General features: G+C 36.4%; 2 protein-coding genes across 3 annotated transcripts in view; one reads left to right on the forward strand and one right to left on the reverse strand.

Moving 5' to 3' along the window:
• The window catches only part of LOC131162449 (serine/threonine-protein kinase MPS1), a 35,010-nt gene extending 27,642 nt beyond the window's left edge, over positions 1-7,368 (forward strand). For both annotated transcript variants that reach the window (XM_058118931.1, XM_058118930.1), the window contains exons 4-6: positions 4,558-4,746; positions 6,032-6,193; positions 6,473-7,368. In XM_058118931.1, coding sequence (XP_057974914.1) covers positions 4,558-4,746; positions 6,032-6,193; positions 6,473-7,051 — 930 coding nt within the window. In that variant the 3' untranslated portion in view covers positions 7,052-7,368. The remainder of the gene's footprint in view (positions 1-4,557; positions 4,747-6,031; positions 6,194-6,472) is intronic.
• A 2,909-nt stretch (positions 7,369-10,277) lies between these two features.
• On the reverse strand, positions 10,278-11,845 carry LOC131162603 (uncharacterized mitochondrial protein AtMg00810-like). Its single transcript, XM_058119215.1, has 4 exons — positions 11,747-11,845; positions 11,186-11,275; positions 10,628-11,055; positions 10,278-10,545 (listed from the first exon to the last, which is right to left on the reverse strand). The coding sequence occupies exons 1-4, from the start codon at positions 11,843-11,845 to the stop codon at positions 10,278-10,280; spliced, it is 885 nt and encodes a 294-aa protein (XP_057975198.1).
• Positions 11,846-14,892: the final 3,047 nt, after the last annotated feature.

Raw genomic sequence — 14,892 nt, forward strand, 5'->3', positions numbered from 1 at the left:
AACATGTTTACAAAAATTAACCCCATTTACCCCTTTAAAATAATCAGTAAAATTTAATTTACGCCGTGAGATTTGGGTGCTCGGTCTGAGGTTCGGTTGCCCGAATAGACTCACTCAAAAATTCACTTTTTAAAGGTTGGGATGCCCGAAATTAGGGTCGGTTGGCTGAACCAAAGTCAGTAGCATTCTGTCCGAGGTTTGGGTGCCTGAAGCTAAGTTCGGTTAAGCGAACTAACCAATTCGGTCGCCCGAGGTCATAATGAACATGAAGGTTCGGGTGCCCAAGCAGTTGAAAAGTGTTCTGACACTGGTTCAGGTGCCCAAGGAAGATATGTTCAAAAAGGTTCGGGTGCCTGAACAAAAGTTACAAGTTGACTTGTCTAGGGTTCGGTCGCCCGAAGCATTTTAAACGCAATGGGTTCGGTCACCTGAACACTCTCAAGATTTTCAATTTAAGTCTATTTTTGCCTGAATTGATTCCCCTAATATAATAAGTGACGTTGGGGACTTCTTGTACATTTGTTTAGGGACCTAAGAACTTTCTATCCTATCGGAAAAATCCGGCGTCGCTCAACCGAAGGGTGATCCCTAAGGTCTTTCTATGGTCCGTGTAGGTACCTAAAGCCCAACTAGGGTCGATTTGGGCATACTTACCTATCATGCATGATGCAATTTATTACAAGTCATAGGAGTGTACAGTCCATAATAATATTACATCCCAGAATGAAGAAAGTGAAAAAGAATTACAAATACAACACATAACTTCTTCATTCATTGACATGAACACCACACGCCATCATGATATGTCTTTCAGTTCGAGTACGCGTGCAAGATGAACCTACATGCAAACCTTAGTACAACCATCAGTACCAAGAGTATTTGTCATGATCAAAACTGGATGTGACCTATCAGGTCAACAGGGATAGACCAAAGAAATAGACTTCCACAGGCTTTATGAAGAACATCAAATTCTTAAATTGCATTCCGACCATTCACATGCATACCAAATTTACTTTTAATGACCTTATGCAAGATGGAGGACTCTTAGGAAAATCACCATGATCATATGACCATTTAGCCAAAAGAGCAGTGTTTTTAGACACCAACCTACCAAGATCCAAACATCCCCCTTCAAAAAAAAAAAAAAAAACCTACACCTACAGACAGTCTTCGAGCTAACAAGATGATCTCTCTTATCCACTACCCTTGACCAAAGGATTTCTCGCATGATCTTCTCAATCTTATTGAGAATCCTTAAAACAAACAAATAATAGAGGGGGATACTAGCAAGACAAGTGTGAATAATAGTAATATGGCCCTTGGAGAAAATAATGCACCTTTCCACCCATCCAAACTCTTGGAGACTCTCCACCACCACATCCCAAAAAACCACAAACCTATGATTACCTCTTAATAGGGTATCTACATAAGACAAGGGCCAATCCAAAAGACCGTAACCCGCTAACAAAGCCAACTCCCTAGACCTACTAGATGTCAAATTGGTGGCTGCTATACCACTTTTCCCCAAATTCTTCTCAAATAATTGAAGAAGAGTCAAAATGTTCAAAAAAAGAGTCTCTACGATCATGAAGGAAAGACAAAGTATCATCAACAAACTGAAGATGGGACATACAAACTCCCTCCCTACCCACTTGCAGTCCTTTAATTAACCCCTTATCAACCACCCTCTTCGCGATACTGCTCAAAACATCAACCAAAACAAACAAGAAGAGAGATAATGGATCCCCTTGTTTGACACCCTTCGATGCTCTAAACCATAATTTAGGTTCTCCATTCACAATAACTAAGATAAAAACATTATACAAGCAACCCCTCGTACAAGTCCTCCATCTCTTCCCAAACCCTTTTCTAGCCAACACGTTATCCAAAAAAATCCAACTAACCCTATCACAAGCTTTTCCCTATTCATATGAACCTCCTCTACAACCTCATTAGCAACCAAAATAGCATCCACAATTTGCCTACCCCCACATGCACTTTGAGCTTTAGAGATAGTATCATCTAACACCAAATTCAACCTAATTAGCTAGAAATTTAGCAATGATTTTATACACACTAATCTCTAAACTAATAGGGCTAAAATCAGCAATCTTAATAGATCTATTCCTCTTAGGCAGCAGAGCGACAAAAGTGGGACTAATGCTGTTGCTAAGAATCCCATTACAAAAAAATTCACCAAAGACCTTTTATCAAATCCACCCCACCCTAACCACATCCAACAATCTTGAAAAAAAAGGCCAAATTAAACCCATCTGGATTTGCAGTTTTATCCTTCTCCATCCCAGACATAGTTGCCTTAACTTCTTCCTCCTTAAAAGGCCTTTCCAACCAAATGCAAGGTCTTAAATTTTGATTTCAACTAAAATTTTGAAGCTCCAAAAGCATGGAAATTTCAATTTCAATGTCAATTTTGATTTTGATTTGAAAAAACGACGGAAATTAGAAGTAAAGCCTGAAATTCTTTATGAAACTTTAGAATATGGATGTGATAATGTAAGTTTTAGGACTAATATATTACAAATTAAATGCTCCTATGTTGTGTATGAGGTACAGTAGTTGTAATTTAATATATGTATTAAACATAACATAATATAATCTATATTGAACATATTCGTAATATAATTTGTGTATTTTAAACATGGATACAAATGAAATTTATAAATCAATTAAATACTATTTATTAGACAAATAAAGATAATTTATACGTGAATGGTTAAAATGCTGTATATAATATCAAAAGCCCTTGTAAAAATCATTTTTGTATCAATAAAAAGACTAAGATAAATTAAGAGATAAGTTTTACGTCTGAATCTCACATTTGAATTCCAAGAAAATTTCATTCTATAGTTAAAATTTCAACAAGTTTTGCCAAAATTTTGAGATTTCGATAAATTTTAGATGATTTGTTGAAATTTCAATGGAAATTGACAACCATTTCGATTTCAATGGTGATAGAAAGAAAAAATTTCAAAAGAAATTTTGACAATATCGTATGAAAGCCATGCTCAAATGATCCTTGAAAATAGGATTCCAATCTAAATCCTCAAAAATAAGCCTAACAAAATCCTATTTTGAGTAAAGATTGGAAAAGAAATTAGTAATCTCATTTGCAATCAAATGAGAATAGTAAATAACCTCATTCCCTCCCAAATCCATTTCCTAATCATGTTTTCCTTTTCTTCCCATTAGCCAACCTTTGAAAAAATTGTGTTACAATCACCTTCTTTTGCCCACTTAAATTTAGTCTTTTGCCTCCAACTGCTCACTTCCTTAAAAGTCAAATCCTCCAACTCATTCTTCAACGAAACCCGTTTACCCTCCTCACTCTCCAATAGACTATCATCTTCTTGTTTTCTATCCAAAAAGTCCAACTTGCCCAAAATGACAGCCTTTTTGGGAGATGTCTCATTCTCTGTCATGTAAATTCTCTTCCTATAAATGAAATTTATTTTGCTATAAAAAACAAAACGAAAAAAAGGAAGAAGGAAAAGAATCATGATCAAGCTACATCTTCTCAAAGGGAAAGTGAGAGGGATCCAGTTCACCTTAGAAGATTCCAAAAAAATAGGAAAATGGTCCGGCGCAGTTTTAGACAACTATTTGGGAAAGATTAGCAAACTCGTTCTCCTAATCATGACAAAATAAAACTGATCTAACCAACTAGCAACAACCCTCTCCCCTCCCACAGACTAAGAGGAAGAGCATTACCTAGGGGCAAATTCCTCGAGCCACAATCCCTAATAAACCTATCAAAATTCTGCACATAAAGAAAACCTACCTCCCCATTTTTTCTCCCTAGGAAGCCTAACAACATTAAGGTCACCATCATGTAGGGGAACAATAACCAAAAACTGCAATAACTCATCCCGAAAAAAAGACCAAAAATGGGTTCTCGGAGGACCATAATCAGATGTAACACACCAATGACCTCTACCTTTAATATCTACCAAAACTGAAATGGAAAGGAACTCAACAAGACTATCAACTATATAATGGACCGAGTAATCCCAAACAAGAAGAATGCCCCTAGATGACCAATCTTTAATTATAGAGAAATAAAAAAATAGGAAAAATAAATTATTTAATTATATTTATTCAGGACAATTTCCTCTTGTGGCTTGTGCAATCTTTGATATCTAATAAGCAGCCTGAGTAAGTGCTTCAAGTTGCACTGGCATCCAAAATAGCAAAGCAGGCCTACCTATCACATATGATATATAATGCTACTTGGTGTATGCTGTGTATCTCTTCTTTGCACCTGTACCTTGACCTAGACACACTGTGTTGTGTGTGTTCTGGTTATACTGTTGTCAAGATTTAGTCACAGCACTTGTTTATTTCATTTTGTTATTGTCAGATCAACGGTTTGACTTAGTTGTCATGCTTTGTGTCCCTGGTCAGGTCAATGTTCAGTCTGGGTATGATTCCTATCTTTCATCATAAACTTTAGCACATTTGGAATTGAATGGCTTTATATCTATGTAATTTACCTAATTTATTTATTGCTGTACTTCTAATGCCCAGTCTTGTTCTTAGGTGACAGATAAGAGATTGCTCCAGGAAGTTGCGAGTAATAAAGATGGCAGAGTCAAGGATGATGGATACCTCTACATGGTCCTTGAATATGGGGAAATTGATTTGGCTCACATGCTGTCCCAGAAATGGAAGGAAATGGGTGGGTCTGATCAGACTATAGATGAGAACTGGCTTCGATTCTACTGGCAGGTCCTCAAGGAATATCTTATAATGCTGTGCAGTTTATGATTTTATTCTCTGTTCTTTGTGCTTGTTTTTGTTGTGGCTCAGTAGCTTACCTCTTAAATTTAATTAATAAAGTCAGTGCTGAATTTGACAACCCAAACCAATTGATTAGCAATTCTATTTTTTCAGCTCGAAATACAGCTTGTCTTGAGCCTTGACGTAGTTTATTTTGAAGTCATCTTTGATAAATGTTACCCTTTATCAACAATTATTTAAAGCAGTGAATCATTACAAAACATATATGACCTCCTGGGGATAGCGTTCTATGAGCTGGGGGAATTTTAGATGTATGATGCTTCATTTGATTTTGCATATCCCGATGCTGCATTAATTTTCTATTTGAGTAGTATGATCAAGACAACCTCTTGTGCCAATGAAACAATGGACAAGTCCCAACTTCCTTTCCATACAACCTGTCGTCTGTATGCCTTGGTGTGTACGCTGCACCAGCTGGTAAATGCTTCTTCAAATGTCAAGTGTGCCTGCCATAATGTGGACCTTTAAATTGTCATTAAGACATTGCATCTTCGTCAGTCTTTGTGGTCGTTTATTTGGAATTTTCATGTCATATTTATCACTATTATATGATTATAACCTGCATGAGCTGCGAAGTATTGAGGGAGAACATGCTGTAGTTCTGATGCTACTTGTATTAAATGACACAGAATAAAAATCCTACATCCTGGATTTGGTTTCATTTGTAGTGATTAGATTGAAATTGCATTGTATTTTAATTCTGGACCTTTGGCCAAGTGAAACAAATAAATTAAAACTTGAAAAATGAGGCAAAATAGATGCTGGTTAAAGCAGCATATTTTCTGTCCTTGGTGGTTTATTTATTACATATTGTTGCATTGTTCCAGGAAAACCTTCTTTTTTCATGTTTTCATTGAATTGCTCATTTGCTCATGAAAATTTGCATTTTGATGTGATTATTTGGGCAAGTTAAGTTATATTTTCTCAAAAGGGAATGGCTTGGAGGAAATATTTTTCATTATTTTTGTCCTATTCCTTAATAACAAAATATACCATGTGAACCACAATAATAGGGTCACATGCAAAAAAAAAAAAAAAATCTTTTTTAAATGAACGGGACAAAAAGAATGTAAAGATCCAAATATTGCCCTTCTCAAAATTATGGTCTTTATCAATGCTAAGTCTGATTTTCCCTTTCTTCATTGCGTATTTGGATTAGTTATTTGTCATGCAAAGTGTAAAAATCTTTATTAAAAAGAAATACTTGATGCAGCAAATACTTCTAGCAGTAAACACTATACATGAAGAACGTATTGTGCACTCCGACTTGAAGCCCGCCAATTTTCTTCTCGTCAAAGGTTCACTCAAGCTAATTGATTTCGGTATTGCCAAAGCCATATTGAGTGATACAACCAACATTCAAAGAGATTCCCAGGTTATTTTCACTTATTGCACATTTATCATTAATGTCTTCTGAGCTGCACCACAAATAGGATGCAGATTCTCTTTGCTTTGTGTTCCTCTAGCTTGCCTAGTCACCACAGCAGAATGCCCTGTCGAAAAGAGTTTAGGGACATTTCTGTCCATCTAAAGAAAAGGATGTATCTCAGAACAGTGATATGGCACAAGGTTGTAGACTGTCAAAGCAAAAAGCGGCTGCATCTATGCAATGTGTTAATGGTTTATTTCATCATTTCATAATTTACTACTGCAGGTGGGTACATTAAGCTACATGTCTCCAGAAGCATTTCTGTGCAATGAGAATGATGCAAATGGAAACACTATTAAGTGTGGTCGGCCATCAGATATCTGGTCACTTGGCTGTATCCTTTACCAAATGGTATATGGAAGGACACCTTTTTCAGAATACAAAACATTCTGGGCCAAGTTTAAAGTCATAACTGATCGAAATCATGAAATTACATATGGGCCGCTTTCCAACCCTTGGCTTCTTGATCTTATGAAGAAGTGTCTTGCATGGGATCGCAATGAAAGATGGAGGATTCCCCAGCTACTTCAACATCCCTTTCTTGTTCCCCCAGTCCCACCTCAGCTACCTCCTCAATGCCAAAACTTTGAACTGTTTCAACTGATTGCTGAAGCTTGTGTGAATGACCAAGAGGCCTCAATGCTATACAGTCGCCTCCAGAAACTGCTAACAGACCCTCTTTCAATAATTTCTGTTGAGTCATTAACCTCACCAGACCAATGCTGTAAGTTGCTATTGCAAATGTCAAAGTTTTGCATTGAACTCCAGCAACGTCTAGCTACTAGTTCAGGGAACATAGAATAGTGTGTAGATGACTTAAGAAAGAAGTGTTGCTTGGAGTGTTCTGCTTGCTTCCACCACTTGTGTAATATTTTGTAATCATTCCTGTTTTATTGTGTTCTTAAGGCAAAGAAAGTTTGCTACTGTTTTTTGATGCGTTTACCTGCAATGCCTTGTCCCTGCAATATTTTCATTCCGATAGGTCACATTCAGGCATGTCATTCATGGGCTATTATTGAAGGAATGCAGGGTACATTTGTATAAAATGACAGTGTACTTCCTCTGTATTTGGTATAATTTTGTAGAATTCAACCAATAAAATACTTGTGGGTTTACCATAACATTGCGAGCATTCATGAGCACAAAAGAAGAAAGTTTTTTCCTCCTTTGATTTTTTGCATAATTTAAATGGAATTTGCATAATGTAGGTCTTGATATTTTCTTCAGGCTAATTGGCATGGCACAATCCTGCAATATTATTTTAAATACATGGGTGAGCAGACAACTTCACAAGTGAAATTAGTTGGTCGCACATCATAATTATCAAAGACTAAGAATTTGAATTGTTATAGTTTATTTTGATTCCTAATGTTTGGTGTGTGGTGTCCCATTTCAGCTTTGGTTCCACATCGAAATCCTAACTTTAGCCAACCTTTTTATTTAGAACTATAACTTCATTCTTGTTTGTAATTATAAAAAAATTTAAAGCTCAGTGTTGCTTAAGTTGACATTTGATAATAGAGATTTGACTTTGTTAATCATAATTGGGATGTTAATTTTAATACGTAATGATTAGTTTGTAGAAATTTCATTTTTATTCCTACCTAAAAATCAAATTCTCACGCTCCCTCACCTTTTGATTCCAACCTCTAAATTGGGAGTCAAATTTCATTTCATGAGGTGATTGAAAAAAATATTTAAAAATCCAATTTTGCGCCTCATTGTATATACATGCATAGACACACATACTCAAAATAGTATAAATTAAGATAATATTATATATAACTATACTGCATTTCATTATTTAAGATAGACTAATCATCATATTGTGATCAATAATCATACACTAACATTATTTTTTATTATTGATTTTTTTTTTTACATTTTATTGTCTATAAAACACACACACACACATGTGGTACAAATTATATTATTTTATAATAAATGCATACTTATACAAATATTTATGTATTTATACTTACATATATGTAAAAACAAGTGTTTGTGCATGTGAATCGATAAGTATTTGTCTGTGTATAGATATGTTTTCATAATACCATGATATCTAACCACGTAGAATAATACCAATCTTTGGATTTAATGAAGTTTTGCTAGACGTCTAAGCATAATGACATGGAATAACTATAATCAAGCAGCTCCTGTGCGCGTGCACACATACATGGAGATCTAAGCATAATGGCATGGGACAACTATAATTAATCAGCTCCTATGCATGCACGCGCGCGCACGCACACACACACACACACACACACACAACACACACATATATATATATATATATATATATAGAGAGAGAGAGAGAGAGAGAGAGAGAGAGAGAGAGAGAGAGAGAGAGAGAGAGCTTTAAGCCTAACAATATGAGACAACTATAATCAATAAGCTTCTACATGTGCGTACACACAAATACACACACATAGAGAGAGAGAGAGAGAGAGAGAGAGAGAGAGAGAGAGAGAGAGAGAGAGAGAGAGAGAGAGAGAGAGAGAGAGAGAGAGAGAGAACCAATTATGCTAGCTAAAAGGGTTTGTATAAAAGAGGATAAAAGAGTGTAGCAAGGCCCTATCTCACTCATGATTTAGTACTTCTATTGTAAAGTTAAAGATTGAGAAGAGAAAAAAAGAAAAGAAAAAAGTCATGTTAGAGTTTTTGAAGCTTACATACAAATCCATGTCTACCCCCCCCCCCCCCCCCCCACACACACACACACACTCACCATTTATTTACAAAAATATCATATTTTCTCATAAACATGAGAGCTAATTGTGCTAGCTATGACCACCCTTCAATGAGGGTTTATATGAGGATAAAGAGAGTGTAGCCAACCCCTATAGATTCCTACAACCTAATCTCAATCAAGATTCTATACTTCTATTGTAAAGTTATAGTTTTTGAAAAAGAAAAGGAAAAAATCAGGTGACGGTTTTTGAAGCATACATACAGATCCAAGTCTACCATCTTACATAATAATAATAAAAAAAAGACAAAAATGGGAAAAAAAAATGCCCACACTCACACAACATAATTATAAAAATATCATATTTTATCTTAACACTCCTTATGTTAGTGATGTATAAATACCATCTAACCCCAACTTGTTACAACCACTACAAAATGATGGCTTTAACAAAGTATTTTGAAAACATCGCCTAACTGATCCACATATTTAGCAAATGAAGTCCTTAAAACCTTCTTCAATATGACATCCTTGCAAAATAAAAGTCAACTTCAATGTGCTTGGTCCTCTCATAAAAAATGGATTGTTGTTAATATAAATAGGAGCTTGATTATCACAAAACATATGCATGAGTTTCCTTGTCAAGAATCCCATCTCTAACAAATGAGACTTAAACCACACAAACTCACTCACAGTGTGGAACATAATTCAGTCTATTTCAACACTAGATCTTGCTATATTACTTTGTCTTGCTATGCCATGTAACTAGATTACCTCCCACAAATGTACAACATCCATTAGTAGGCCTTTGACCATCAACAAAGCCAGCCAAATTTGCATAAAAATATACATGATCTCATAGTTTCTATAACAATTATACATCTAACATGTAACATGAGAGAATTAGAGATGTTGCGAATCCTACAATCCTAGTATGTCTATTTGGAAATTTACCATTCCTAGAATAAAAGATATGTTATGTCTTAATGATGAAAAATATCTGCTCATTAAGGGCATTTCCCAAGATTACCAATTCAAACCTAATGGATGAGATGACCTTTTTTTTATGGGTAATTCCCAAGGTAACCATCATCTAATTATTATCACTAACATCCCCCCTCAAACTCACGATGTGGCAATAATAAGCATCAAGAGTTTGTCAACCAAAAAATGTAAGTGTTGGATGGTGTGGGACTTTGTAAAGAAGATAGTAACCTGCATGGAGGAGGGAACAAAGGGAAAAGTAATAGTCCCTTACTGAAGGTGGTGTCTGGGGACATGACAATTAACTTCAATGTGTTTGGTTCGTTCATGAAACACTGAATTCCTTGCAATCTAGATAGCACTCCTATTATCACAATGTAAAGGAGTAGGAGCATAAAATATAACACTCATATCAGCCAAGAACCAACGTAACCACACAATCTCAATCGTGGTAGATGCCATCACACGATATTCAACCTGGGTAGAAGAGTGTGAAACAACTGCCTGCTTCTTGCTTTTCCAAGAAATAAGGGAGTCGCCTAAAAATATGCAAAATTTCGGAAGTGGATTTTCGATCAGTAGGATTAGTAGCCCAATCCGCATTAGAGTAGGCACAAAGCTTCAAAAACCAAGTCGAAGAGAGCAAAAGACTCTAATAAAGAGTCCCTCGAAGATATCATAAGATGCGCAAAATAGCTAACCAATGCACAGATGTAGATGAAGCAACAAACTGACTCATGATGTGGACAACATACACAATATCTGGGTGAGTAATAGTCAAATAGACCAAACTACCAACAATAGTACAATACAAGGTGGGATCTAGTATGGGAATACCATCAATGGGAGTGTAGCAGGCATTAACCTCAAGAGGAGTATCAATACTCTGACTATTAGTGAGGTAAGCGCGGTCAAGAATATCTGCAACATACTTCAATTGGGAGAGCAAGTAACCTTTAGGGGAGTAGGCTACTTCAATTCCCAAGAAGTAGTGGAGTGGCCTCAAATCCTTCATGTTAAACTCTTGAGCCAACATCTTATTCAAGTCCATAATACCATCAACATCATCACTCGTAATAATCATATCATCAACATACAAAGAAAGAATGATACACCTAGTAGAAGTACGCTTAACAAATAAATTTGAATCATGTGCACTAGAAGAGAAGACAAGAAAAGTGACAACCATCGAAAACTTCTCAAACTAAGCTCAAGGGGCTTGTTTGAGACCATATAAAGCCTCTTTTGAGTTTGCAAACCTCACCTGGGTTATAAGAGACACCAGGTGGAGGTACCATGTAAACTTCCTCCTTCAAATCCCCATTCAAGAAGGCATTTGTATCATCCAACTAAGAAATAGCCCACCAACAAACAGAAGCTACAACAATAAGAGTACAAATAGTTGTCATCTTGGCAACTGGGGTAAAAGTCTCCTCATTATCCATACCATACTCTTGGGTAAAACCCTTAGCAACCAAACGAGCTTTGTATCACTCAATATAACCATCTGACTTCGTTTTGATTTTGTAAACCCAACGAGAACGAATCGATTTCTTACTCGGAGAGAGTGACACCAAGTCCCAAGTATGAGTTTTATGCAACGCACAAATTTCCTCAGCCATAACTTGTTGCCAAAAAGGATCACAAGCAGCCTCCTTATATGAGGTAGGCCCACAAAGTGGGTGAACAACTTCTAAAAAGGAAGTGAAAGAACCAAAATGAAAATAATAATAAAAATCTGATAACTAAGTGGACTTACGAGCACACTTGGGATAGTGAGATTAATGAGAATCCACAACCACATGAGGTTCTTGGGAGACCGCAAGAGGAGCATCATCATCACCATCATTTGCATCACCATCACCACCATTTTCATCATCAGAAAAAGGGTCAATACGAATAAGGTTTGGCTGCGCCATATGAGGAGAGCTAGTAGGAACAGTAAAGAAAGGAATGTGTTCGAGGAAAACAACATGACGAGAGACATATAGTTTCTGAGCAATAGGATCAAAACACCTATAACCCTTTTGTCCCTCTCCATAACCAAGGAAGACACAAATAGAAGAATGTGCCGATAATTTAGTACACTCAACAGTGGGACGAAGGACGAAACATAGGCAACTAAAGACTTTAAGAGAGGAGTAATCAGGGGGAGACCCATATAATTTTTCCCAAAGGGAGAGACCAAAATTGTGGGATGTGGGGATTCTATTAATCAAGTGTACGATTGTAAGAACCGTTTTTGTAGAGACCCTAAGAATTATTGTATTTAAATAATATAGGAGGGAGGAAAGAGAAAAAGGAAATTGTAAAGGGGGTCACAACAGGTCCTAGTTGACGAACACTTCGCGTTCATCGACGAAGTGGCTTATTGGGATCGTCGATGGGGACACGTGTCTCATTGACGAGGAATTACCAAGAGGGCTATTTCAAGGCCTGAAATTTGTCAACGAAGATTATGGGTTCGTCAACGAACTCCCTTCTTGACCTCGTCGACGAAGTGACGTGTCTCGTCGATGAAGGCTAATGTATAAGTATGCCAAAATCGGATTTCAGGGTAGAAATTTCGCATGCAGCCCTTCTCTCTCTAGATTTGCATCCCCTCTACCTTCTCTCTAAGTTTCTGGCTTGGGTTTTCACTGGTTCGACGATCCGAAACAGCCACACTATTCTTGGGAAGATTCTCTTCATATCTACTGGAGTAGATCGTCGGTTAGGCTAACTTGGGAACCATCCAAAAATTTGGGTAAGCTAGTTAATTTCAGTATTATTGGGTATTTGGTGTTTCTGGACTAAGTAGAATATGTTAGGAAAGGAAATACTGAAGTTTTGTTGGAGAAAATGTTATTTTAGGGTGTTGTGCTGGGAACACTACAGGTGAGGAATTGGGTATTTTGTGAGCTTCTCAATAAGCCACGTAAGGGGATAAACTAAGTCAGCCTTCTTATGAAAATATATTTACTATTTTACAGCATTTAATTTCAGGTAAATATGTATATTGTAGAATTATGTTGGAAATTATGTTGTTAATCAGAAATATGGTTTTTATGTATAATATCAGAAATATGATTTTAGAACAGGTTTTATGATCTGAATATTACCCCTTTTGTGTGGCATGAGAACATTTATCATGGGAATTATGATGATGAAATATTATGTTTACAAAATAAGCATGTTATCACTGCTTTTAGGAAAATATTAAAATGATACAGGGATTTTCAAACTAAGGATTTTATATGATATGTCAGCGTAAGGGTCGAGGATTTTATATGATATGCTGGCGTAAGGGCCGAGGTTTTATATAATATATCGGCGTAAGGGCAGAGGGTTTTTATGATATGTTATGTCGGTGTAAGGGTTGTAAATTTTATATGATATGTTATGTAAGGTTTTATGCAAATAATAACATGACATATATTATTATGAAATAGCCATGTATCATTATTTAGAAATATATTATATGTTATCAGAACCTGGTTGGCTTGGTTTAAGCTTTTACGAAGTACGGTACCGTAACTATATGATCACGATCATGTATATGTTAGTGCTACCACTTGTCATAAGGGGCAGTGGGAGAACGACAATCGATGTGGGTTTATGGTAGTGCAGGCGTCCCTCTGGTGTCCAGACCAGGAGGGGCAGACCCATCGTACTTACAGACTTATGTTAATCTAGTGTGGTCGGCCAACCATTATTAGGTCCTGCCTTCGGGCCGCACAACCCAGTTATGTGGGGGTAAGACATGACACTAGCCAGCTATCCATCTAAGATACTTTTCATGTACAGTTATATGAGATAATTTATATGTAGAAATTCAGTATGTTATACCATGTTATGATAAATAATGTTTTTCCCAGATATGATATAGATAGTTTTATTAAATATGATTTATGTACTGTTATACGTATAACACGAAAATACTCATGTTGCCACACACTGATATTAATTTATTTATCTTAGTAAGAGGTGTCTCACCCCAGCTATATAAACATTTCAGAAGCCCCAGATAGAAGAGCGGATAGAGCTCCATAGCGTTAGAGTTCGACTATTCTATCCTATCTGAAGGGTAAGTCATTTTTAGGGTCTGACGGATTTTTGGGTGGCGAACCTAGGGCACTTTTTGGATATTTTGGGATATGTGTATGTATATGACAGTTGTAGTAAAACTGTGGTATTGTGTTGGATGGATGATTTGATATGTATATGATTTTATGTTTCCCGCTGCTTAGGTATCAATGTTGTATTTTAGGTATATCCCTGGTACCCATAGGTTCAGGTGGATTATGTTTTATCAGGTTTAAAAAACTTTATGGTAAAATAGGCAGGTCGTTACAACTTTCCCCTAGAATTCACTAGGAACCTTAGCAGATAAGAGAAGAGAGCAAGTTGTTTCAACAATATGGCGATGCTTTCTTTCGACAACACCATTTTGTTAAGGAGCATCAGTACAAGAAGATTGATGAATAGTACCATCAAAGATGAGCAACTCAGAAAGTGCCTTAGAAGTATACTCCCCACCCAAATCGGAACAAAAACACTTAATTACAGCAGAGTGTTGAGTACAAACAAATGATAGGAAGGCAGTATATATATGGATGAAATGAGATCGACATTTCATTAAATAGAACCAAAAATACCGAGTATAATCATCAATAAAAGAAACATAGTATTTAGACCCCCCTTTTGTGTCAACAGGGGTAGGACCCCACACATTAGAGTGAATTAAATCAAAAGGTGCAATAAACTTAGATATGTTGTGACTAAAAGGTAATGTAGAAAACTTTGCCAATTTTCAATCACTACAATCAGAAATATCATGTACATATAAGTCACCCAAAACACCACTAGATACCAAAAATTGTAAATGAGAGGCTAACACATGACCAAGTCTAGAATGCCACAAATAAAAAACAAAAGATGAGGAATCCAAGCGGAATGAGGAGAGGTCTACTCCCGATGCTGTCAC

This window comes from Malania oleifera, chromosome 8 (assembly GCF_029873635.1).
Source record: "Malania oleifera isolate guangnan ecotype guangnan chromosome 8, ASM2987363v1, whole genome shotgun sequence".
Classification (NCBI taxonomy): Eukaryota; Viridiplantae; Streptophyta; class Magnoliopsida; order Santalales; family Ximeniaceae; genus Malania; species Malania oleifera.

Coding starts and splice junctions, on each gene's coding strand:
- LOC131162603 (XM_058119215.1), bottom strand. CDS start 11,845: ATGGCGCAGCCAAACCTTATTCGTATTGACCCTTTTTCTGATGATGAA. Junction 11,056..11,185: donor TCTCTTATAACCCAGGTGAG/GTTTGCAAACTC, acceptor TTATTTGTTAAG/CGTACTTCTACTAGGTGTAT. Junction 10,546..10,627: donor TCATCTACATCTGTGCATTG/GTTAGCTATTTT, acceptor TGGTTTTTGAAG/CTTTGTGCCTACTCTAATGC.